This window comes from Vipera ursinii, assembly GCF_947247035.1.
Source record: "Vipera ursinii genome assembly, chromosome: 11".
Classification (NCBI taxonomy): domain Eukaryota; kingdom Metazoa; phylum Chordata; class Lepidosauria; order Squamata; family Viperidae; genus Vipera; species Vipera ursinii.
The window spans coordinates 14,238,535-14,265,425 of record NC_139524.1 but is presented as its reverse complement, the minus strand read 5'-3'; the positions used below and the strand labels follow the sequence as shown (position 1 = coordinate 14,265,425).

General features: G+C 40.7%; 1 protein-coding gene across 1 annotated transcript in view; it reads right to left on the bottom strand.

The window, feature by feature from the left end:
* Window positions 1-26,891, bottom strand: part of FBN1 (fibrillin 1) — a 164,873-nt gene that overhangs the window by 48,076 nt on the left and 89,906 nt on the right. Inside the window, exons 18-33 of the mRNA XM_083371054.1 lie at window positions 24,982-25,134; window positions 22,727-22,780; window positions 22,478-22,603; window positions 20,080-20,205; window positions 18,641-18,760; window positions 18,313-18,450; window positions 16,565-16,615; window positions 14,166-14,291; window positions 13,292-13,519; window positions 11,746-11,871; window positions 10,045-10,173; window positions 8,640-8,765; window positions 7,097-7,222; window positions 6,282-6,404; window positions 4,177-4,302; window positions 2,309-2,434 (exon numbers count right to left, since the gene is read on the bottom strand). Coding sequence (XP_083227180.1) covers window positions 2,309-2,434; window positions 4,177-4,302; window positions 6,282-6,404; window positions 7,097-7,222; window positions 8,640-8,765; window positions 10,045-10,173; window positions 11,746-11,871; window positions 13,292-13,519; window positions 14,166-14,291; window positions 16,565-16,615; window positions 18,313-18,450; window positions 18,641-18,760; window positions 20,080-20,205; window positions 22,478-22,603; window positions 22,727-22,780; window positions 24,982-25,134 — 2,004 coding nt within the window. The remainder of the gene's footprint in view (window positions 1-2,308; window positions 2,435-4,176; window positions 4,303-6,281; window positions 6,405-7,096; window positions 7,223-8,639; window positions 8,766-10,044; window positions 10,174-11,745; window positions 11,872-13,291; window positions 13,520-14,165; window positions 14,292-16,564; window positions 16,616-18,312; window positions 18,451-18,640; window positions 18,761-20,079; window positions 20,206-22,477; window positions 22,604-22,726; window positions 22,781-24,981; window positions 25,135-26,891) is intronic.

Below are 26,891 nucleotides of genomic sequence, written 5' to 3'. Positions count from 1 at the left end.
ATTGTTGCAATATATGCATGTTCCCCTTTTATGTCTTTCAGGTTTTCAAGACAACAAGCAAATCACAAACATTTATTTGTATTTGCATAACTACCGTTATAGCATATATAGTGGTATTGACAATACCAGACGGGGAGTGTAAGGAATTCTGGGAGTTGAAGTCCACGAGTCATAAAAGAGCCAAGGTTGCCTACTCGTGTCCTATACATTCCAGACAAATGGCTGTCCCGTCTCTTCTTAAAAGGCCTGCAGGGATGGAGCACCCACAACCTCTGAAGGCAACTTCTGTTCTACTGATGAATTGTTCTCAGTGTCAGGAAATTTCTCCTTAGTTCTACGTCGCTTCTTTCCTTGATTAGTTTCCATCTGTTGCTTCTTGTTCTGCCTTAATACAAGGCATTAGAAAACTCAGCTGGCATACGTACAAGCTAGACTTGAGGCACACTTTTCCTACAGTTCTTCTTTCAATTTCCTACTCCCCTCCTCTTCCTTGTATTCATAATTCCTGCAATATGCACATACCTTAGCTGACCTACACCACTTTCCATTTCACATAATTGAACATGACAGCTTGAATGCAGCCCAGACAGCTTGTCATAAGTAATGTATATCGTCGCAAAAAGTATTTCCCTAAACTCGGCCCACATACGTATTAAGAATGGAAGCAAAAAAAAGAAAGAAAAAAGGAAAGAAACAAAAAGATTAACATCTGCGTGGAATGTAAATGCGCGTCGGTGGGTGGATCATGCACTCAGGGAAACGACGGAGTGTCGGGGGTGGGGGTGGAGTGAGAAGGAAAAACTTGTTTACTTGTTAAAATGGAAACCATCAGTAATGACAAGGGGAATGAAATATGTAGATGCGACTTCAAGCAAACTCCCAGAATCTTATGCAATTGTTTCATGAAAGAAAGAGCTTGTGTGAACATTTTTGCAATTCTTAAAAGCAGAGCTGGACATTTTGGCATGGCAGCAAGAAGGAAGGAATCCATTCCCTTCGGTCAAGCAATTCAACACAAGGGTTCACTCTTTAAAATATTTAACGCCCTTTTTTGTGGGGTGGTCTCCTGTTAGGGAATTGGAAACCAAGTTCTTGGTGCTTTTTCGCAGCATGGAAACAGGCTGTGGACATGTTGCTTTAGGACATTTGAGCAAAGGAATTTGGACGACTGGGATAAAAGCATGATCTCTCCCCTCCATTGTAGGCTTTCCAAGGGCAGCTGCAAATATTGTGTTCGTGTTCAGACGAGCACTAAAAGCACCCATGTGCACACACTGAGACAGCAGCAAAGTGCGAACACAATATTCAAATAATTGCATTTATTTTTATTTATTTATTATTGGGACTTCTATGCCGCCCTATCTCCCGAAGGGCTCAGGGTGGCTAACAACAATAAAATACAACAATACAAAAGTTAAAAAGAATTAAATTAACAGCCCCAATAGAATAAATTAAAATTGAAGATAAAAATTAAAAAAAAACATTTTAAAAATCCCTATCGTCAGTCCAGGTCAGCTTGATGGAAAAGAAGTGTTTTAAGGCCGCGGTGAAAGGACCGGAGATCCGGGGCCATCCGGAGCTCAAGGGGAAGTTGGTTCCATAGGGCTGGCGCTCCCACAGACTTTTTATACTGTTGGAAACCATTTAGGTTTGCAATGAAAGTAAAAAAAAACAACAAGAGTAGCCTTAACAATCATAGCTGGCAGTGATTAAAAATCCTTGTGGTTAGTCTCCTCCACTCAGATTGCAGAGCAGCTTGGGGTGACTGGTGGCAAGCTTTCTTAGATGTCTCAAAGCAAGGTGTAATTTGGAATGACAGAAATAAAGAACGTATTGCAGAAATAAGGAGTATCTCAACAGAAGAAAAATTGACGTGTTCAATAACTGATTAATTAAGAAGGTGGCTGTTAGATGCCTCAAAGAAAGGGATAATTTGCAATCACAGAAATTAAAATGGATGGCAAAAATAAAGTTCTTGGTGGATGGAAAATGGGCAATCTGTTGAATAACTGATTAATTAAGAAGGCAGCTGGTGGTGGATTTCTTAGATGCCTCAAAATAAGGGATCAGTTGCAAAAACAGAAATAGGGATGTACTGCAGAAATAAAGACCTCGATAGAAGGCAACTGGACAATGGGTTGAATAACTAAGTTTCAACTATCAAAGGCAAAATCTGTGTCTTTTGCGATCCAATTCATCTTAAATTAATCCTATCATGATAGGTGTGATAGGTGCACACAGGAGCTTAGAAATATACCATGCATTATCATTTAAAGAACAATCACACCCACCTAGATTAAAAACCTACCTGTACATCCAGTTGTTCCTTTCTTTCCAGAATAACCTATTTCACAGTGACAGATGAAAGAACCTTTCGTATTCTCACAGCTTCCACTCAGGCAGATGTTTGGGTTCAGATCACATTCGTTAACATCTGGAGAGGGCAAAGAGTTTCATAGGTTATAAAATGTGATTAATGCTCGACGATGTTCTGAAACCAAGACTCGTTAACAAAGAAGGAACATTATAAATTTGGCAAGAAAAAACGATGGCCTGTTTGGAAATAGTTTTGTTTAGTTGGAGCTAAGGCCCTGAGGGATGCTGAGCTCTAGCCCCGAGTGTATTAACAAGACAACATTTGCTGATGTTAGATCATAATTGTTTTCGCTCTCCGAAAACAATCTCAAAAGCATGGACTGTCACTGTGTTTATGGCTCCTAAGCTTTTTGTATTGTCCAGCCATAACTTCAATAGCATCAATATGCTCTAATGCAGGAGTCCCCAATCCCTGGTCTGTGGACCGGGACTGGGCCATGCCATGCCAGAAACAGGACAGCACAAACAAGTGAAGCCCCATCCACAGGATACAGGCAACACGCAAAACCACGCCTCCTCCGGTCCACGGAAAAACCTCTCTCCACGGAACTGGTCCCTGTGCCCAAAAGGTTGGGGGCTGCTGTTCTTAAGGATCCATCTGTTTGTAGACATGCATAGTGTTGTTTATGTTACTTTTTTATTATCTCCATATACGATGAGCTCAAACTTCCTCATAATACACAGATACATTATGTGATTTTCTATCAAACTCAGAACATCTTCGTGTGTGTGTGTGTGTGGAAGGACAATTGCAAGGTTTAAGTATTCTGCACTAAAAATCTAAATATTGCGAAATCTTTTTCCCTTTGTAAGCTATCACCTCTGAAGACCTACTTTAAAGCAAGTATCTCTCAGCTTGCCTTACTTTATTCTATATGCTTCTTTTAGAAAAAGATGTAGTAGAATAGTCCAGATTTCACTCTCATTCTTGGACAAGGATAATATGCAGAAAGTCTACTGAAATGTCACAGGGGGATTGTCTGACATGCTCTTAATTATGTTATCACAAAAAAATAGATACACGTCTCTGTTCAGTTAAAGGAAGAGACATTGAGATATGACTAAAAATCAGTCCACAAATTAATGGCTCAGTATTAAGTGATACGTCAATATGTAGCAGCAAAACAAATTGATTCAACCTCTATTTCCAAGCTAGTTCTTGGCAGGTGTAATGGTTTATAAATCCCAGAATTCCTGACCAACATAGGACCTGCTTCCTGGACATCTTGTAAGTCAACACCATCTGGATAAAGCCATCCAATGGATCATCAGTCAGAACCTTGACATATTTATTCGGCTTCCATTCTGCCTTTGTTTCAGAAGCAAAAAACAACATATATACTAGACTTTCCACATGCTCCCACTCAGCGACACTGCATAATAGACTGGGTGAAAAAGAATGGCTGGTCTGAGTCGCAGTAATTGTCTATGGAACAGTGTGGACCTCAACTCTGACCTTGATGCTCTTTGAGCTTGGTTGTTTTCTTGCAGTGGTTTCATTACCCAAACTAGGTAACATCATCAGTTGTCAGGAGATAGTACTGATGTTGCCTAGCCTGAGTAATGAAACATCTGCAAGAAAACAACCAAGCTCAGAAAGCATCAAAGATCCCTCATTTCAACCCTGAGCTACAAATATTCTCCTTTATTGATCTGGTCTCCCTGATCCTTGATGAATACCATAAGCTACATTCGGCTTTCATATGAAGAACTGCTGCTTGCTTCACTTTGGAAACGAATCATTCTTTCTTTGATCCCATCCAACTGTCAACAAGAGTAAGATAACAGATGTTTACTTGCCTAAGCATGTCTTCATGTCTTCTGATGTCATGAAGCCATCGTAGCAAAGACACCTGTATTCTCCAGGGATGTTAGTGCATTGACCACCATCACAGATGTTCGGATTGTTTTCACACTCATCAATATCTAAAAGAAAAAAGTCACAGGTAGATATTCAGAGATAGTTTTCTGCTTTCTTTCCGTCTCACAACAGTGAAAATTGTACAGGGAGAACCTGATCTTTTTTAAAAAAAACACTTATCCATCTAGGAAAGTCCATGCAATTTCTTTGGACTGTCATATTTTATTGAAATATCTGTGCCAGTTCTGCATGTTCTGTTTCGGCTTACTTCACCTTGCACTACTTGATGTGTACAACTTCTCTAGACCAGCGTTTATTGCTAATGATTTTGGACTGACAATAGATACAAGAAATTCCATCTAGGTATGTAGGTAAGTAGGTAGGTAGAGAGAGAGAGAAGGAGGGAGGGAGGGAGAGGGAGATAGATCTTTTTTTTTTTAACTCAGAGTGCTCTTGAATCTCTGGTATAAGTTCTCAGACTTTTCCCTGTTAAGGTCACCACATACCAGCTGAATATCCAGAACTTTGCTTGGTTACTCAAAAGAAATGTTTGCAAAACAAAGACTTGGGCTGAGATTCTCTTCTCTTTGGAAAGAAAGGGTGTAACTCATCAAAAGATGAGTCTATTGTGGCTTTTAGGAATTAATGCAGCTGCAGAAAACTTAACTCATTTTAACTAAGGAGTCCAAGAGGCTGAGGATCATTATTCATTCTCTATGCAGCTTGCACCAAACAAACAGAAAGCATTATAACAAGTTGTTTTTATAAGGAGATCCAACATGGAAGACATCCTCGGTTGGCCACTGATCGTTTATTAATCACACGATGCTATCAAACTCTAAAACAATTTGGATCTGGAGCCTTAGCTAAACAGTCGTGCAAAACGCAGAAACGTTTTATTTCTCTGTACTTAGGATTTGCTTGCCTCAAATTTGGCAGGCATATTTTCACCCCTTTCGATCTTGTCTCTTTCTTTTCCTGAACTTCTCTTAAATGCTGCCATCGGATGGGACCTCGAAGCATGACTTTGCTGTAGCTGCCCCAGCCCTTTGGAACAGCCTTCCACCTGAGATTAAAGTACCGCCTTCTGGAAAATCATGAAGAACTGGTTCTTCCCTCAGGAGTAGGGCTAGGATGGGGTTGAGCCAGGAGGCTAATAGACTGGTTGGCCTGAGGCCTGGTGGGAAGGGTTGTTTTGTTTTTATTCTTGGTTCTGATGGTTGTTATAAATCAAATAAATAAATAAAGGTCAACCGTGACAAGCTTTTCATCTCACCCTAATTCCATTTTGGTGGCCAGAATGTGCAAAACAAATCCATTGGAAAAAGCAGCCTCTTATATTCATACAGCATAGCAGGAAGGGACCTTGGAGGTCTTCTAGTCCAACCCCCTGCCTTGGCAGGAACCTTATAGCATCCCAGTGAAATGGTTGCTCAGTCTATCTTTGAAAACCTCCAGTGATGGAGCACCCACGACTCCAGGAGGCAAGCTGTTCCACTGATTAATAGCTCTCACTGTCTGGCAATTTCTCCTTACTTCTAAGTTGGATCTCTTTAACAAGAGAAATTAATAAGAAACAATTCTGGGGAGAAGAATCTTGGAACTGAATAAGCTGGCATGCTTGGTTGGTATTCTAATCCATTCTACTTAGATGTGTTTCCACTTTTCTTTCAAAGCATTTCCTCCTATTGTTTCTCATAACAACCCCACTGTAAGTGGTCTGAAAGAGGGCAGCTGGTTCAAAAGGCATTTTGTGAGTTTCTGTGATTGACAGGAGTAGAGATCTCCCCACCTCTATGCCAATATCTAAGCCACCACATCACTCTGGATAGCCAATAAACCTTGCTGAATGCAGCTTTTGTCTACTAAAACTACAGCTCCCGTCCTACATACAATTACTTGAACATAGCAGATTTCAATGCAACTCACCTTTGAGTAAACAGGCGAGCAAAGCTGTATTATGGTCAGAGGAAAATCAGGGGTATGGCCAAGACATTAGGAAATGTTGGGTAATGTAAAGTAAACATTCACAAATATACTTTACCGGTGCAAGTTCTGTGATCTGGCATTAGAGCAAAGCCAGGTCTACAGCTACATTCATAGCTGCCTTCTGAATTTGTACAGTATGTGTCACAACCGCCATTAATTATACCGCATTCATCAATATCTGGAACAAAAAAAGAGATGCAGTCTTATACATTGCAATAATTGTCATGCTTTCTATCGAAGTCTAGGCCGTGGAAATTTCAATGTTCTCAATTCAGTGGAATCAAGGTAAATTAACCTTGAGCCCAGAATTTTGACTGGAGGGTAGAGGCACAGATTGGCTCAGTGGGAAGCTTGTATGAACCCACCTGCACTCTGGAAGTTCGTAATTTTAGTAGTCTACACTCTTACTAATTTTACAACTGGATTACTGCAAGGCACTGGATCAAGAGATGCCCTTAAAAGAGATGGCAGCAAAGAAATCTAATAAGAAATCAATAAATATCCGAGAAGCAGGCCAATCTCTTCTGCTGCTGCTGTGAAATCTACATATAGAACAGAATAACAGAGTTGGAAGGGACCTTGGAGGTCTTCTAGTCCAACTCTAGTCCAACTCCCTGTTTAAGCAGGAGACCCGATGTATATCCTACACTATTTCAGACAAATGGTTGTCCACTCTCCATGGAGTAGCTTGTGACACAAGAGAAACGTCATCTTTTCTGCTATTAGTACCGTAATGGTTGAACAATTACAAACTTATTGTTTCAGCCATCCACTTTGCCTAAATTTATGTCAACTGTGAAGACAGACAGGCGGGGGGGGGGGGGTTTGCCCAGTGAATGAGCCGCAGCTGATTTAGAAGACGAAACTCACCAACACAAAAGAGTCTGTCAGGTGTAGATTGATATCCAGGGTTACAAGCACACTGATACTTTCCAATCAGGTTGACACAACGTCCGTTTCTGCACAGATTTAGACTCAGGTCACATTCATTGATGTCTGTTTGAAAAACAAAGAGGGAGGGGGAATTTAAATTATTAAACCCCCTCACCTTCCAACAACGCTGCAGGCAGACAGGAGGCTATGATGTTAGGAAGGTTTATATTAGTACTTGGGATAGGACCAAAAATCAAAGGGTAATCCGGCAAAAGTTATAACAAGAGAAAATGAAATTCAAGGCAAAAAAAGGACTTAACACTGTGCCCCAAATAATAAAAGAGCCAACAACTCGTGTCTGGCATTAGAGGGCTATAAGTCTTCTCAAAATTTAAAGACTTTGCCAAGAACTTTAAACTAAATTCCAACCCAAAGATCCTACTCAAAACGTTACAAAGAAAAAGGCAGAGACAACAGCATTTTATTATCCTCAGTTATGTTTTGTATTTCAGTTAAATTCAAGGGTCAATAGGCAAAAATGAAACATTGGTAGTCAAAGTCACATTGGCGCTGGAAAAAATCCAGTCCTCACCCTTACAACAGTTGCAGAATCCCCACAGTCAAGTGATCAATTTTCAGCTGCTTTGCAACCAGCCTGTACTTACCACAGTTGGTTGCAGCATCCTGGGCTCCTGCGGTCTCCATTTACGACTTTCGCTGTTGGGTTTCCCCGGGGCAAAATTAATGGGGGAAGACTAGATTCACTTAATGACTGAGTGATTCACTTAACGACTGTAGCGGTTCTCTTAGCAAGCCTTGTTAAGTGAGGATCACGGTTGTTGAACAAGTCCCAAGAGGTTTGCAATCAGGCCAGCAGGCAGGTAAGTGTCTGGTGAGGTGTGAGTGTGGCAGAACCAAGCTTAGGCTGTTGCTGGGCTGGAGAGCAACCTCTGATTTTCCTGCTGTCTTCCCCATTGCCTCTGCATGTGGGAACTGGGCAGGAAATTGCAAAGGCTGCATTACATGCAACCGCCATCAGGGCAAGTCAGTTGCTAAGCACCTAAATTTTATATTAATTTTTGCTCCAAAGGATACACTGGGGGTTATTTTCCAGTACTAAATGCATCTGTCTGGTTGACATTCTTAACTGGGGTTTATTGTGGGGGTAGGGCTTATATTACGAGCATCCTGAAAAATCACGCTAGGGCTTATTTTTCAGTTAGGTCTAATTTTGGGGGAAACAGGGTATTAAACAAAACTGGGGTGCCTGACCTGTGTAAATGTTTTAATCTGTAGCAATCCAGGATTACTCTAAACTTAAGTTTCTGGCACAGGGCAAGGTAACAGATCCAAATTTTGGGAGCCTGCCCTGTTTTTTGATGAGTCATTCTTTCCGTGCCTTATTCAGGATGTTTAAAAAGAAAACCTCTGGAGAAACTGCCAGGAGGAGGCTTTCAGCAGCCAATGCCAAGATGTTCAGATGTAACTGTAAAAAAGCAGCCAGGATGCAGAAGAAATATTCTCCCCAGCGTCATCGTACCTATGCAGGCAGAGATGTTGGCAGCCAGCTGATGGCCCGGAGGACAGTCGCACTTGTAGCTTCCTTCAGTATTGATGCAAACGCCCCCTCTGCACAACAAGGGGTTTCTTTCGCATTCATCAATATCTGCAAAAGGAGGACAAAAAATGGCTTGTGAAAAATATATGCAGGGAGAGAGGAGGAGAAGAGGGGGGGAGCGTGCTAGGATCTAAAGTTTCAGCCGTGAGAGTGTGTGTGTTTACGTGCTCTTCTGAGCTCTGTGCCTCCTCCCCAACTTTTCTCTTCTGCCAGCAACTGCTCTAACCAACTTCCAGCTGCTGTCTCCTTCCTTTTCTCTGCCCCAAGGGAACACCTCTCTTCTCAAAGGCTGTTCTCCCAAGGAGAAAACCCATAACTAGTATGCCTCTCTTTATCGGTTGGGGGTTTTCTGCACTTCCTGCCCTCTTCCAGTCTTCCTTGTCTGGCTGTTTCCCATTTCGCTGAGATGTAGGGAGTGAGTCAGATCAGATCTGCTGGATTTGTCCAGGTTCGGAAGTTAATTCTGGAGCCAAGCCACAACCAAGACTTAAGTTTTCATGTGTTTCGGTAGGAATGTGGGCAGACAACTAACGTCTCTCTGAGCTTGGTTGTTTTCTGGCAGATATTTCATTGCCCAACTAGATAACATAATCAATGCAGTGATGATGTTACCTTGTTTGGGTAATGAAACGTCTGCAAGAAAAGAACCGAGCTCAGAGAGCGCCAAGGATCCCTCACATCAACCCTGAGCGACAAATATTCTCCTTTGTTGCAACTAACATCTCCCCCCAAAAAAAAACAGAGCAAAGGAGAATTATTTCATCCATTACTACCACAAGTGTAGATCTTTCTCCAAGATGGGGGAAAAAAATCCCAGATGTCATGGCATTAATTTAGAGCAGGGGTAGGCAACCTTGGCTCTTTTATGACTCGTGGACTTCAACTCCCAGAATTCCTGAGACAGCATGGCTCAGCTTGGAAACCTCTCCATTTCTCCTCAGCATGGCTGGCTCAGGAATTCTGGGAGTTGAAGTCCACGAGTCATCAAAGAGCCGAGTTTTGCCTACCCCCCTGGTTTAGAGCATCATGATCACAATTTAGAAAGGCTACCGCAACTTTCCTCGATCTGACACTTTCTAGATGAGTTTAGGGGAGATTTGAGAAGTATTTTGTACAGCTTTTAGGTGTCCAATCAACTTAAAAAACAGGAAAGAAAAACTGTAGATATTAAAGGGAACCTTCTCCCCCATCCAATTCCTATTTATAGCTGTCGCAATAAAAATGGAGGTCAGGTGCCCACCCTTCTTTATAGTCATTGGGACTTTAAGGACCTCACAAAATAAAATTCAGCCCCAGAGCAAAAAAAATGACATAAAATAATATATACCCATGCAGTTTTTCATCATCATAAATCCACTTTCGTAGCCCTCAAAGCATTCGCAGTGGAAGTCTCCGGGAGTGTTGACACAAATTCCTTGGCCACACAGATCAGGAGAAATGCGGCATTCATCAATATCTGCAACAGAAAAAAGAATGTAAACTTATTTCAACGATTAATATACACATGGCAAGCGTTGGCTAAAAAAAAAGGTAAATGTGAGAATAAACAAAAGCTAAGTTGCACAAATATAAACAGACAGTTATTCCATTTTTATTTCCAGGAAAAGCCTCCATCCCAGTACTTGGCAAAGTTTGACTGTCTCTAGAAAGATTTGGGTAGAGTATGGGCCTGGTAAAAACTGCCTAATCTGGATCTGTGGTGGAAGGCTTCAAGGGGGGGACGACGTTAATAGGTATGCCAGTATGAAGTCTTTCCAGAAAGAAAACATCATAGACCAGATGAGTGAAGCCTTATCTTTTGGTTCCCAACAGAATGCAGTCAGTCTGATGAGATTCTTGTAATATAGGTGATGAACAATAAAGAAACTACTTTGGCCTATTTAAGGTAAAGGTAAAGGTTCCCCCGCACATGCGTGCTAGTCGTTTCCAACTCTAGGGGCCGGTGCTCATCTCCGTTTCAAAGCCGAAGAGCCAGCGCTTGTCCGAGGATGTCTCCGTGGTCATGTGGCCAGCATGACTAGATGCCAAAGGCGCACAAAACGCTGTTACCTTCCCACCGTAGTGGTCCCTATTTTTCTACTTGCATTTTTACCTGCTTTCGAACTGCTAGGTTGGCCTATTTACAGAGCTGTAAATCTGGTTTCTTGTGCCTGCCAGGAAATGAGACAACACATCCCTTTGTCACCTCACCCTGATGCCTAAGAACAAGTATTCATTACCCACGTGTGACTATCTCCAAAGTATATGAGAGTCACCCACTCTGCCTTGTATTATTTTTAAAATCTGGCTTCCCCAAGCTACCTTAACTATCTACCTTACAATTCTCCAAATAAATAAGAGACCCTTAATAGTTCCTGGATTCCTTTGACTACCGTGCTGTTGTACACACAGTTTTGACACGGAAATAGAAAGCACAGTTTATACTTTGGGATAACTATTATAAACTTATCTTAGCCTCCAATTTGCTTTATTTCTCTCGTCATCTTCCTGATTTTTTTAAAAAATATTTTTTTGTCTAATTCAGTGATGGAAGTTGGATGTTAACTTGGAAATATTCTCAGATAATTCCTCTCCTGCTTTAAGGGGGTAAAAATGTAGAAGAGCAGGCTGAGCCCGAGGGAGGGGTCAACTGCATCATCAGTCTCAAGTCCCTTCACACCCACAAGAGACCTAAGTCCAGCCCACCTTGAATTCCATTAACTCTTATCTACCACCAATTTGTTTTAGCCGTTAGTAGTTCAGATTCTTGTAGAGAACATTAGCATGCAATAAAACTATATTCACTTGAACTGCCTGGACTCCTGATTTCCTATGTTTGACAGAAAAGAGATAATGGGGTCATTCTTCCCCTCAGTGTTAGGAAGTTTAGCTGTCTATTTAAAGGTTGTGGATGCTGTGGCGCTTCTCAGCAACTCACTGGCTGAGAAACATGAACTGGCAAACAGAATAGGAGATAACCTATTTCACCAGAGCCTGCATGCAAACATTTCTGAAGAAACAAAACATCATCTGAAGTCAAGAAATTTACCTGTGCAGTTCCTCTCATCAGAATCAAGTGCAAACCCACTGTCGCATTTACACCGGAAGCTGCCAATGGTGTTTCTGCATTTTCCATAGGTGCACAGTCTTGGAATCATTTTGCATTCGTTGATATCTGAGACCAAGATACAGCAATTTTTCAAAACAAAATCCAGGATATATAACCACCACCCATAAATCACAATAAATAAAATCGCTGCAGTTTTATAGTTGGTGAACTATTCAAGCTACATCGTTTGAGCATTAGGTAGTACTCCTAGACATCTGCAGAGGAATGGTAATTAATTTTATACAGGAAGTCCTCAACGTACATCCGCAATTGAGCCCAAAATTTAGCTTGCATTAATCAAGCAACACAAGGGTTAGAAATGTAAGTTGCTATCCTAAGCATACTTGGTAGGAAATAAAATGATGAAACACAATGGACTTCACTTTTGATGTAATAGGAATAGGGCTGTGTTTCAGTCCTTTTTCTGTTTTTGCTTGGGTATTTGTTTTGCTTTCTTTATCTTACCTCTGCAATTTCTTCAGATTATGTCCCACCCTGCTTCTATTAGTGATTCATAAATGCTTAGTCAAATGAGATAATTCAACGAGAGGAACATCTGCGCTGGGCGCAATCACTGATTCTTAGAAGTTTTATTAGCCACCAATTTCCAATGTCTTAACTGGAATAACATTCCATTCGAATAAGAATGGCTTAACTAAAACAAATAATCATGAGGGACGCCTTACATGTTGGCAACTGTTCCCTTGGGTTTCAAAGAAGGTATGACTCATAGTTATGTCCTCGCCCTTGTCTGATTCCCATCCAATTCCCATTACGACCACCCTTGGCAGACTCAGAGGAGACAAGAACCTTTCAGTAAGTTTTCGTTCTTCTTTCGTCTCCTTGGAGAAGACACATCTAGGTCAATGCCTAGCATCTCCTCCCAAGCCTGACACCTCAGGAAGATTACAGAACAAGGCAAAGACACACCTGTTCTATAAATGTTCTTCTATTGTCCGATTAGTTAACAGACAGGGAAGGGTTAACTGTTCCATTCTGGAATATAACTTGGAACTTCAGGATTCCATTCTTGAAATAGTAGACTTTACCCATCCGTTTTATCAGGTTAGGGAAGTTGAAACTGATTGTGAGAATTCGGGAGCAGAGAACCAAGTCCCAATTTCATTGGTACTCTACTGATAGCGAACGTTACACTGAGGCAACCATTCTGATAGGAGAAACCCATGACGACATGGGCCTTCAATAAATGTTACATCTTGGTTCCAATGGTTTGGGTTCTTCAACCTCAACTGTTGCACTGAAAATAGGATAAGACTCACCAGTTCAGAACTGGGAATAAAAGAGGAAAAATTCCCCATCTTTATGCTGTGGGATTCCAAGAACGCTGCCTTCCTGTCCAGATTTATGCAAACCCAACGACATCGGAGGGGTTGCCCTGAAAATTTGCCTCAAAGGAAGACGGGAGAAACGCAACAAATACATTCACCGGAAATCTTCTTTGCAGGAGCAGCTCATTTTGTCTCACCTTTATAGAAAGGCTTCCCATTTATAATTTCTCCCCTGGTGGAAAATCCTGGTCCTCGTGGGCAAAGGGCTTCATATTCAGGAGAGGCCCTTATGGGACATTCATCACAATCCGGTCCCCAAGCGGCCCCAACAGAACAGCAACAAGAGTCCAGACGGTGTCTCCCTCCGATGGGTGCAGTGCAGTCTTCATCATCGTGTTTCAGATAGCAGCTCTCCAAGCGAATATCTGTTGGGGACGTGGGGTTATTTAGCAATCCAGCAGAGAAAAGGGGTAGAGCAAAGGAACAGAGACACCCCACCACCTGGAAAACCTTGAAACTCCCCATCTTTTGTAATTTGATCATGTTGTTTGACATCTTTAAGTTCTAAGCAGAAAATCAAAGCAGAAATATCCATCTTTCAAATCGTAAGCTCGTTTAAATGAGAGCATTGCCAAGTGCTGGGTGAATAATAACAAGAGTTTCCTTTGCCGCCACGTCTGTTAACTGTTTTATTTGGGAATCCTTATCATTTTGCTGTAGATAAAGATAGTATCTTCTTAGGTCATGTCTAGCTGGCCATCCCAACTGCCAATGGCTTTAAAGATTAGGCAAACAAATATATCAGAACCAGCTTTCACAAGACGTAACAAGCCATCGCCGGAAGACTTAAGTACAGTCATCCCTCATGGTAAACATTTTCCTCTCTCCAAAGGCAGGGAACTGAAATCAGAGAACTGAGAGGGGGAATCTGTTTTTAGCGTTCTCTCATATGGTGGACAGCAGAAGTTTCTGAAGAAGGAGTAACCCTTGGTTTACGGAAGAGACCAACCGTCACATGAAACCATGAATGAGTGGGTTTGATTGAATCTTATTAGAGCCCGGAAGGCTTACCAATGCATCTCCGTCCAGTTGCGTCCAAGGTCATTCCATTGGGACACTGACATATGAAGGATCCCATAGTGTTGACACACTGGCCATTGGTGCACACGCCTGGAAACACTACACACTCATTCACATCTGCGCACATATTGAAAAAGAAAAGTTTAAAATATCAGTAAAGATACAGAGGGATCCAATACCTCCATCGTACCGTTTTTTCTCAAATGGGAGAAGCCTACCTCTAATTACGATTTTTGACATGGTTAACCAACTACATTCAGAAGCAAAAGGAGCCCATCAATTACACATTTAGGGCACAATCTAGCGGCGAGCACAGAGTCGTGATTCGTAGTGAAATGTTTCTGGTTTTAAGAACTTGGATTTAATCACATCAAACAGAGCTGACTTCAGTTTCCCATGGTGGGGGAAAATGGTATTGCCTCCATATAGGGTAGCCCCAGGCAGATAGAAAAAGATTTAAAAAATAAAGTTATCAATCAAAGATATGATTTGATTGTTGTCACCAGGGGATGGGGGAGTTATTGGGTTTTTTAAAAAAATTGTTGGGCTTTTAATCTTTGTAAACCACCCAGAGTCACTAAGAGTGAATTAGGCAGCCATATAAGTTTTTAATAAACAAACAAACGAGAAAATTATTGCAGACCCCTCATTTTTAGAGGAATAAAGGACAAATGTGCAACTGCAGGCTTCAAATTTGCTCTTCAAAAACATCTGACATTTAAAAGGGCTAGTGCCAGGCTCTGAACACAATTGCTTAAGAAAAACATATTTAAAACAGCAGTGGGGAGGGGAAATTGTTCACCCTCGACCCATAGGAAACGACTCCATTGGCTTTTCAAAATTCTGAAAAGCCTGTGACTGTTATCCAGGACTACTATCTTGGAAGCATAACTTTCCATGCCTGAACAATGAAAAAATGTTCTTAGCCTTCCCTTTGCAATCTGGATTAGGTGGAGCCCGTTTTTCCTCCCTTGGGGTAGATAAGTTATGTACAGTCAATCTGTGATAGAATAGATCCAAGCTATTGGGTCATTATCTTGGAAAGCAAAAAATAAATAAAAAGAGAGAGAGAGAGAGAGAGTGATTAGGGACATGGCTGTGATGGTGGTGATGGGCTGTTCCTTCTCTCGCTCTCTTTCTGAAACAAAACATATGGGAATCATTTGTTGTTTTTTTCAAACCCATCGGCAGCTGTGCTGTGTCAGGTTGTGTTAGTCAGTCCGACCCAACACAGTATAAAGGGCTTGAGGAAAAGGGCTTAATGGACAGGACCACGGATGTCATTTGGAAGCTTTGCAGTCAACATAGACTACTCTTATCAGCACTCTTCCAAAGATGACTGATGTAAAGGGAAACAATGGAAGGATGGATGCCAAAACAGGCTGAGGAAAGGGATAAACAGGAAGGGAAGGCCTTCAAAACATGGTGTACACCATTCCTTTCACTTCCTTTGACAACCACCGCTGATGGGAAGAGGGCATCCCATCTGATCTTCAAGAACTCCACAAGACTGCTTTTAATCAACTGAGTTCCTCAACAAGCTTTTCTACTTAATCTTCTGCTTCTCTGATAGAAGATCTTCTTTCTAATATTTATGGGATATCTCAAGAGCCCTTGGGTTTTCTTTTTCTCCACCAACTATTCACACCTTTTTAGGTACTGCAATAACGCTGTTATATCTGGACGCAAGGAAGAAGAAAACCAGAATCATCTACACATCCAACCCTAGGAAAGAAGGGTTAACTTTAACACATCCCCCGCTTGGAATATTTTGCAATACCGAAGGCGATGTTGCAATTTGGGGCTCATCCTTTTTCCCTCAAGAACCAAAGGAATGCAATTGTTCATAAAGATGGACGATTCTGTCTCTTTCTATTTGACTCAGTTTCATATTTTCCCATCTTTAGCTTTTCTTCTATCGAGGGAATTTTTGCACACACACACACAAATGGGTTGCAGCTATTGTGAAGCATGCTTTGGGTGTATGCAAGTTTCCTTTCCGAACCACATTTTCTGAAATATAGTGTATTTTTATGCATGCTTGTTCCTCTTATGTCGTTCTCTTTAATGCATGCATTTTCGTACATTTTTTAAAAAAAATTTGATAACCCACTCTCAAAATTCTGAAATGTACAATTGCATCTGAGAATGAGTATAGTCTTTAAAAGGATTTCTGAAACCCACGTCTTCTGAGTTGTCCTTTTTTTCGTACTTGAAACATTACATTCTCAGTATCAAAATAGTGAGCTTTGTAAAATGCCACTCTAAAAAAGCTTCAAAAGCAAACAATCTCAACACAATTATTAAGTGGACAGAATTATTATATATTTTTTTCTCCCGTTGCCTACATTGGGTTATTCTGTTTCATATTCCAAGGCAAGAATACATACCTTCGCACTGATTTCCCCTTATCCTTGAATATCCTTTGGAACATATTGGATCTAAAGCAAATGAGAACAATGTCACTTAGAACAGAAACTTAATTGGAGAAGAAGTGATACAGCTCTTCTATGCAGGAACACTTCCAAATAAATTATAACTAATAATGATTAAGGAAGGGAAAGGGTTACAAGAGGAACAAAGTACTCTAACATGGAGGTGTTAGATGGGGTTTTGTGTGGTCCAGTTGCTGGCATGCCGCAGTCTGGTACTGGTCCATGGCCCGGGGTTTGGGGAACAATACTCTAACAGTGATAATCAGAACAGTATTAAGAATGTTTTCTTGGAAAAAATCTACTGTACTTAAAAAGGAATAGTTCCCATTTATAATGGAGTTGCAATACCTACATTATATCCTTGTGTACAAGTTAAAGGAGTAATAACAAAAAAACTATTCACAATAATCTGTGGTAAAGTTGTTTTTTTAAATAGGAAGCTCTCTGTGGTTTATTATGCAATCTGCAAGAAAATTGTGTGAAAATTACCTGCACTTGCAAGGCAAGAAACATGTTCTTCTAGTTATATTAATTATGTATCTATATGTTTATCTTTCTGGATGCTAAGAATTGTCACCAACTTCATGGCACACAATCTACCTATCAATTATATATTATTTCTTCCTGTATATTGCTGAACACTGCCCAGAATCGCTTAAATGAGATGGGCAGTGCAGAAATTTCATAAATAAATAGCATAAGCTTTGGAAAACAGGTAGTCTTCAAGCCAAAAATTTCTGTTTTACCCCATTCGATGACCTTTCTAGCCACCATTGTTAAATGAAGCACTGCAGTTATTAGTAACACAGTTGCTGAGTTAATCTCGCTTCCCCGCATCGACTTTGCTTGTCAGAAGCTCGCAAAAGGGGATTAAGTGACTCCAGGACACTGCAACTGGCATAAGTGCATGCCAGTTGCCAAGCACCCGAATTTTGATCTTGTGATGGATGCTGCAACAGTTGTAAGTGTGAAACGTTGACCCATTGGGACCCCCGTATCAAAATAAGTTACCTTATGCATGGCCAGAATTTGAAAATCACATTTAACGCAGCATAGTATCTGAGCAAAATGGTTCGGCTGAGATCAGCACAGGTGAGACTGATTGGGGGTAGATTGTAGGGGTGATAGCGAAATATAATTTTATCCTATTTCATCTATCTACATCTCAAATTGCCGTATTTGATTCTAATTTCATTTTAAAAATGTATTTTATCCCAATTTCATTTTAAATTGCATTTTATTTCTGGACTGACAGGCATTTTAATTATATTTACAATTTTTAATTTATTTTTAATTTTTAATTTTAATTTATTGCACAGATGATTTTAATTTTATTTCTATCTTAATTTCTGTACTTATTATATGTTTTGTTGTTAGCCGCCCTGAGTCCTTCGGGAGATAGGGCGGGATATAAATCCCATTAATAAATAAAAATAAATAAATTTTATCTTAAAATTATATTTTAACTAATTCCATCCTAAATTGTTTTTTACTGCATTTTAGTATAACGTGTGTTTGGAATGCTGCACCTTGATAGGGCCCACGAGCTAATCAATAAAGATTATATTATTATTATTATTATTATTATTATTATTATTATTATTATTATTATTATTATTGCAAGTGTGAAAAGTCTCTCTTTTCTGATAAACCTTTGCAAGAATGCAGCAAATGAACGCAAGAGTGCAGCCAAAAGGTCTCACCTTTTTCGCACGGGATGCAGGGACTGCCCCAAGCGGCACCCAGCGAGGAACAGCACTGAGATTTCAGCGTGGCCCCGTTGATATTTATTTCACATCTCCCATTCACGATGGTCTGCCAACAAGTGCCTTTCACCGTCTCTGTTAGAAGACACAAACACAGCACTGTAAGAGAATGCAGAATCGAGGAGCTACTTTAAGTTGTTGCGATGTGCAAAGGGGAATGAATGCTAGTTCAGTCCTCCTCATCACGACCCAGCCGGTGAAATGTGCCATTACGACACTCTTAAGGACTGGATGAAATAGGGGAACGCTCAGAGGGATACATTACCAATGCAGATGGTTTTGGAGGAATCCAAAGTACTTTCGGGTGAACATTCGCAGACGAAAGAGCCAGGGGTATTTTTACACACGCCGTTGATACAGGGGCTGGATTCGCATTCGTCAATATCTAGAAGAGCAAAACAGCGAATGTGAGTGGCCCGAAGGAGGACAAAGATGCCGAGAATGCTCTGCTTGATTATTGATTATTGTTTAAAAATAATCTATTCACCCCTATTGCAAACAATATATGTTTCCTGTTCAGCAGAGAATATGTAATTCCAGAATTTGGTTTGGCGCAAGATGATTGCACCTGCTCTTCGTGCATTCTGCTTGGAGAAATTGTTTGCCTTTCACCTGTGATATCCAATCAATAGCAAGGACTTACGGTTCCACGCAAGCCACTCACCCTACACACACCTGTCTCCAACCTATTGGAAGGGCAGCTTGCAAATGGAGAACTGCATGAACTTACCTTAACTCATCCGAGGTTCTGGATTAAAGTGCCTGGATCAAATTACACAGGTGGTCCTTGACTTATGACCAGAATTGAGCCCAAGATTTAAGTGGGACATTTGTTAAGTGAGATTTACCACCTTTCTTGCTATGCTTGTTAAGTGAATCACTGCGGTTGTTAAGTTAATATTTTTATTTATTTTATTTATTTTAATCCCATTTATATCCTGCCCTTCTCCGAAGACTCAGGGCGGCTTACAATCTAAGAAGCACAAATCAATGTGCTTAGCAGTAGCCTTCATTCTATGTATATGCCTGCTTATTAGGGCTTTCGCCCCCCCCCCAAGCGGCATTATTACAAAGTCAGCTTATTGCCCCCAACAATCTGGGTCCTCATTTTACCTACCTCGGAAGGATGGAAGGCTGAGTCAACCTTGAGCCTGGTGGGACTCGAACCTGCACTAATTGCAGGCAGCTGGTGTTACTTATGGAGGCATTAGCCCACTGCTCCACCAAGGCTCAAGGCGTTGTAATAACATGGTTGTTAAGTGAATCTGGTTTCCCCATGGACATTGCTTGTCAGAAGGTCACAAAAAGGGACCACGTGACCCCTGGACACTGCAACCGTCATAAATATGAGTCAGTTGCTAAGCATCTGAATTTTAATCGTGTGACCAAAGCAATGCTGCAAAGGTCATAAATGTGAAAAACGGTCATAAGTCACTTTTCCCAGTGCCGCTGTAACTTTGAACAGTCACTAAATGAAGTGTTATAAATCGAGGACTACCTGTGCTTTAGTTCCCCAATGTTAAAACTTTAGAACAGGGAATATGTTGTCTGCATAAAATGAACAGAGTTAAAGTGAACAGAATTAACTATTACACAAATATTACCAACTATCCTATTGGGAGCAAATGTAGCCTATAAACTTGACCCCCACTTTAGAATCAGTCAGAACTTTTGAGGGGGGGAAAAATGGACCTTTTTCATTACCTTCACATGTTTGTAGATCCGGTTTATACACAAATCCCTTGGGACAGGTACAAGTGAAACTTCCAGGTGTGTTCCTGCATTGCCCATTGTCACAAAGCAACCTGTTCACGGCACATTCATCAATGTCTGCAAAGATGATGAAGATAATTCAGCAATGTCTGCAAAAATAACATGCTCCAATGCCACTAATGTTGGGGGGGGGGTTTGTCTCTTTCACATGAGGCTGTAAAATAAGTTTTTATTTAAGAAAAGGAATAGACCTCACTGATAGGAACGTTTTTCCATATAGTATTATGAAAGAAAGTTTGAGTTAACATCGAAGCCGGTGGAAATGAAGTAAACTATCTGCCATTTTTGTGCTTTGTACAACAAGTTCCCAAACCTCCTATCTGCCTATGGCAAGGAAAATGGGTATTTCAAGAAAGATCAAAGGTGTCATGAAGATAATCTGAGTTTTTCTTCTTAAGAATATTTTTCTCCAATGAGATAAAAAAAGATGAAGTCGTGGGAAATCAACAGAACTCCAAAGGGAGGGCAGTATCGTGTGAACCCCTCATAAAACTGATCCAGCGAACCTTTTATTATGTGACAGTATGTAAATATATATTTTAAGAACAGATTTCATTAAGCCTGACATTTTGTCTGCATGCAACATTTTATGAATGTGGCCTGCTGGAAGGCAATAAAACCCTTCTAACAGATTTGATCCAGGAGCTGAGTCACCAATGCAGAAAGAGTCACATCAAAACTTTCTTAATACAGTAGGTCTAGCTCGAAACTGATATAACTTTGAGGGGTCCTCGATGCTCTCTGAGCCTGCTTGTTTTCTTGCAGATGTTTCATTACCCAAACTAGTGACTAGTACTGAAGATGTTACCCAGCTAGGCAATGAAACGTCTGCAAGAAAACAAGCAGGCTCAGAGAGCATCGAGGACCCCTCAGGTCAACCCTGAGCTACAAATATTCTTCTTTACTGATGTAACATTTTCATGGCACAGGGCCGTACCACTGGCCAGTGGTTCTCAACCGGTGGTCCACCTTGAAGGACAGGAGAAGAGCAGCTACCAAGGCAATGTTCAGTTAAAGGGAGGGCTGAGTCTGAGCCAAGGTAATAACTTCTAAAAACATTTCATATAAACCCCTTCCCGTGTTCGTGTGAAGATCAGCTGAGGAAGGGGAAAACACATTCAGATTTGCAAGACGCTGCTGCCATAGCTGCTACAATAAAAGTAGTCCTACCTATTGTGTGGAATGTAGTCCAGAGTCAGAGGGACAGGCTCTTTCACAGAGGACAGAGAGACAACAGTAGCATAGAATCTTTAGCAGTTCACAGTGTATATCTGACTGCTCTTTAGAAGGCCAGATCCTGAAGCTAAAACTCAAATACTTTGGCCACCTAATGAGAAGGAAGGACTCACTGGAGAAGAGCCTCATGCTGGGAAAGGTTGAGGGCAAGAGAAGAAGGGGACGACAGAGAATGAGGTGGCTGGATGGAGTCACTGAAGCAGTAGGCGTGAGCTTAAAGGGACTCCAGAAGATGGTAGAGGACAGGAAGACCTGGAGGAACGTTGTCCATGGGGTCGCGATGGGTCGGACACAACTTCGCAGCTAACAACAACAACATGGCAAGATTAAGGTTAGGGTCAAGGAACCAAAGGCGACACCAAGAGTTACTTCAGAGCAGTTTCTTTATGGTTGTTTGCCTATAGGCAGAAATCTTTTCAAACTCAAGTAACTATCTGTATAACTATTAATTATACCCTGTGAACTACTAAGGAAAGACCGTCTTCGCTCTCTTCCTGCACCCCCAAAATTCCAAGCTAGTTGTCTCTTTGCTCTCTGTGAAAAAGCCCCTTGTTCCAATTCTGGACTATATTTCACAACTATCGGGCACTGGTTTCTTAGTCCAGTCTACTTGGTTGGACAGACACATGTGAAGGATACAGATTACATATTTCTGTTATTGTCAAAAATCAAATCAAACCACTACAAGAACGTAAGCCACATCCTCACTCGTTGATGCTCATGTGTCATTTTTCAGAAAAATTGGGATGACGACATGAGTAGGTGGTGCTGGAGGTTTCCAATTTTTTTTCCGTAGTCAGAAGAACAATTACGCTGCAATTGTTGTATGCTTCCTGCTTCAAGGCAGGAAAGGCAGCCATTGCACTTACTGTGCAGAAAAATAACCTTTCTAAGCGCAGCGAACACATAAGGATCAAGCAACCTGATAGCAAAGAAAATGCAGCATACGGGATCAGGAAGAAGAGAACAAAATTAAAAGGATAAGCGGAAATCAGGGAAGCAAATGGTAAACACTACCTGTAGTTAAAACTAATGTAAAAATGATGAGCTACGATCTGGGAAAGCGTTAAGAGGCATATGGAAAACATCATACCTAAGCAGACTTTACCAGTTGAATCCACCTCATATCCAAAATTACATATGCATTTATATGTCCCACGCAGATTTTCACAGATTCCATTGGGACAAATGTCAGGGTCCAACGCACATTCATTGATATCTGCAAAAAAACAACAACAACCCAGTAAAATGTAATTTTTTAACTCATCAGAACAATTAGGACAACTTTTCATTGTGTACTCCTTTACACCAATTTTGCATGAAATTCAGCTTACAAGCTTACCATTTCCTGATGCTGTAATTCCTGGCCCACTGCTACAAAGACCGTGATATTCCTCTGGAAGAGAAAAAGTGACAAAAATTAGACAAGAGATTTAGAATACTTTTAAAAAAATACAGAGGTTTCTACAATCTTCTACAAGATGGATTTTGGAGTATAATGGAACACATTGACCTCAACAGGACGTGCTGCCAAGTAGACACAAACACAAGTTTGTAATTTCAAGATGTTGAAAAGCCGCTGTTTTGAAGCAGCTTCATCTCCTACCTCTTCTATGGGTTTAAGACTGGAAGATTTGTAGTGGCTAGAGAAAGACTGCGCTGGTTCACACTGCAAAATCAGGATTCTTTCAATCACGATTGAGTAAGTCACATCAATCATGTCTTCAGTAAGCTGCAGTATCATAGGTGGGCTGAACATCATGCCAAGCTCAAAATATCACGTGAGCGCTTAGTATGAATGTACAGAAATGTTGAGAAGCAACTGAAATGACCAAGACTTTTCATTTCACAGAAATTGCAAAAAAAAACCTCAAAAAAATAGTGTTAGAATTGCAGGCTGCAACATAGTTGTATATTAACAACGAAAATAGTCCCTTACATCTTAGCAAATAAGACTGGTAATCCAGTCTGAAATCTAAACTGAAACATAGCTAACATGGGAGGGAGGGGGGAAACCTACCCAATTAATCCAACCAACAGAAAAATATATGAAGGCTATGGTAGCATTGTAGCATTGATGATGTTATCTAGTTGGGTCATGAAACATCTGCAAGAAAACAGCCAAGCTCAGAGAACACCAAGGACCACACAGTTCAACCCTGAGCTACAAATATTCTTTTCTACTAAGACTAAAACTCAAAGAGTGCAGAGAAGACCACCACAACTGCCCACAGGAAAATGTCCTTGTGAGCTATGAAAGAAAAAAAAAACTTTTTTTTTTTGCAGCCCTCCCCATCCCCAAAATTAAAAGTTGATAGCTGTCTTCTATTTTGCCATCCGTTCTCAAACAACAGTAAAGGTGCTCAAAACACAGCCCAGAGGAGGGGAAAAAAATGCTTCCACATGTGGAAATGTTCTGTGAAATTAATTCAAATACAAAACAGAAGTCCATGGCACAAGGCCATTTGCATTTACAAAATGCTTCGGCTCAGTTGCACAGTTTTAAAAGAGGTGAGCTGATAACAGCAGGGTTTTTCTTGCTCTGATAGTTTTCCAGAATCTTTCTGACTGTTTGAACTAACATGGCAAAGAGTAGCAATCTTTCTTTCAAGTTTGCACACTGGTTAAAGCCAGTTTAATTCGCTTCAAGAGATCTTCTCTGTCCCCTTCTCAGATCTGCCAGTTAAAATAAAGGTTAAACATGTACAGGCTTCTCGTGGTACCTTTTCTTTCAAAAAAAAACACATTACACCAATTTCTGGACTCAGTATTCCAGAATATTCTTTTTCTGAGAGACTGGGCCAAGAAACTTCAGTGGTGTTTCAATAAACCCTGCCTAAGCAGAGATTACAATTTAAGAGGAGTTTGGGGAAAACTTATTACATCTCCAATGCGCAAACATACATTTGAGAATATTTACAGCATTTGGCATGTTCTGTGACCCAAAAGAACTTTACATAATAATATCATGCTCCATTTCTTCTGTCCTCCATGAGGGGCATGAGAAATTTACAATCCCTGATATTTTATGCACATCGATGCCATTTTATCGTCAGCTGCTACATTGTAAAGATTTTTGCACACCTGTCCTAGAGGAATCTATCATTATATAACAAAAATTTTCCCCAAATAAAACAATCACAGGTTTGGCAGGTGTCCTTATGTTAGCAACAAAGTTCACATGACAAGTGAGCTTGAAATATGGGCAGCATATGAGTTTACTCAATATGTATGTATGTATGTATGTATGTATGAATGAATGAATGAATGAATGAAACATTTTAGAAAGGACTACTTAAAGAAATGGCAAAATCTTAAGTATGGTTAAAAAAAAGGCAAAATTCAAGATGAACCTGAGAACATGCAGGAAAAATAATTATAGTGTCTGCCACTGAACAAAATGAAATTAAAAAAAAATTAGAGTGTAGCATTTGTTAGCTATTTGACAACTCTGTTGTCTGAAAAGATTGAATGAAATCATTGTTAGCACCTCTGTGTGGTAGATAATATAGCATATTCTGTTCTAGCATTTTGAACCTCTTTTACAAATGACAGATAAGGGATTTAAATCTCGGGGATGTGTGAATCACACTGTACCTGAATTTTGTGCAGGACATGGTTGGCAAGGCTCCCCAAAGGCGTAATCTGTACTCGCACAACAGCATTCAGACTTAGTGACTGCGCCAGATAATGGTTTAACGCACTGGCCTCTTCTGTATTCCCCATAGCAGGTGCTTCGCATATGTGTATCTGAATGAGATTTTTTTAAAAAAAAAAAGCTGTCAAATACATTCAATAGGAATACAGATAGTTCTGGTTTTGTGATTGTCTCATTTAACAATCATTCATAGTTACAACCATGATGAAAAAACAACTTTGCAATCAATCCTCACATTTACCCACCTTCTCAGGAAAGCTGAAGTAAGAGCATAAGCACAGACATGGTTTCACTTAGCAACCTCTTCAGTTAGCAGCCAGGTTGGTGGTCTCAATTGTCATAGCTACATGATTGCAAATAACTCCTGACTTATGACCAGTTGAAGTTACTACAGACAAGCTGGGAGCTATTTATGACAGGATTCAAGGCCGCACAATCTCCGCAGCATTTTCTCCCATTGATTCAGGAATTGTTCAAGAGAGACAAATAGCCCCCTCCGTTTTATTTTTCTCAAAACATTTTTAATTTTAAAAAGTCAATCGGTGGCCACCTTTAAAAAGCTCTTCTTATCTGCTAAACCAGGAATGGAGAAACGGTGGCGTTTCAAACATTGCCGAATCAACCCTGACAATCAATGGGGTGACAGATGTCCTCACATCCTCATCAAATCCCTACCTTCATTATCCCTCCCGACTACAGTTATGCATAAATTGTAAATTGCCTATGGAGATTCTCAGTCTTCCAGGCCATGGTTTTCCCAAAAGTGCTTTTTCAAAAGGCCAATGGACTTTATTTTTTTTTCCTTCTCAAAAGGCAACTGGGAAAAACCAAGTCTGGTGGCCTATTGAAAAAAAAAGCACTTCTGAGGTAAATTGTAGTTCAGCAATTCTGCAGAACCCAAAATTAATGGCTGAAGATTAATTTCCCATCCTTGCACTGCACCATCAGATTCCTCTTGTGGCCTAGCACGCTGATGCCATTCAGCCCAGGTTTCCTCATGAAACTCCACAGATCCCAAAGGTGCTTTTCCATGAGGCAACTGGACTTTGTTTTTCCCCGTTTTCCAAGAAACTACAGCACCTTTGGGATAACTATGACCTGGATGGCTGAGAATCTCCGTAGAAACTCAATAGAACTGATGCTGGTAAACTGCAGCAGGTGGCAGCATTTAACTAACCTAGATTAATGTAAGAACCTAAACAAGGCTAGTCCCGGAAACTAGCTGGATGGAGAACCACAAAATCTCCAGACTGCTGTCTAGACAAGGAGGTCATCTTCAGAGAAGGCCTTCGCACATTCTTTCTTCTGCCAAGAGAACTTGTATTTTGACTCCAATATTTCCATTGCTAAGCAAGGCAGTCGTTTAAAGAGAATTCTGCCCCGTTTTATGACTTTTTTCTTGCTGCAGTTGTTAAGCAAATCGCTGCAGTGGTTAAATGAATCAAGCGCTCGTTAAGCGAATCTGGAAAGGTGGCCAGCAGTGACCACATGACCCAAGACAGTGCAACCGTCATAAATACATGCCAGTTGCCAAGGGATCACGTCACCATGGGTGTACTGGTATAAGTGGGAAAACCAGTCATAATTCATAAGCCACTGTATTTAAATGGTTGTAAGTCGAGAACAACCTGTATGCACATGCAGACACCTGATGCTGAGCACAAGTCGAGGAAATCTTTAAATGGTGCCAAGAAGTGCGCCCCTCAAGTCATATGCTGACAACCAAAAAATAGCTTTCTTGAAAAATGCCTAAGGACCACCATCAAATTTCAGCCGTCCAATTTACCAGATTCCTTGGATTTTTTTTTTCTTCCATCGAAGGCCAGTAGTGGGATTCAACCAGTTCGCA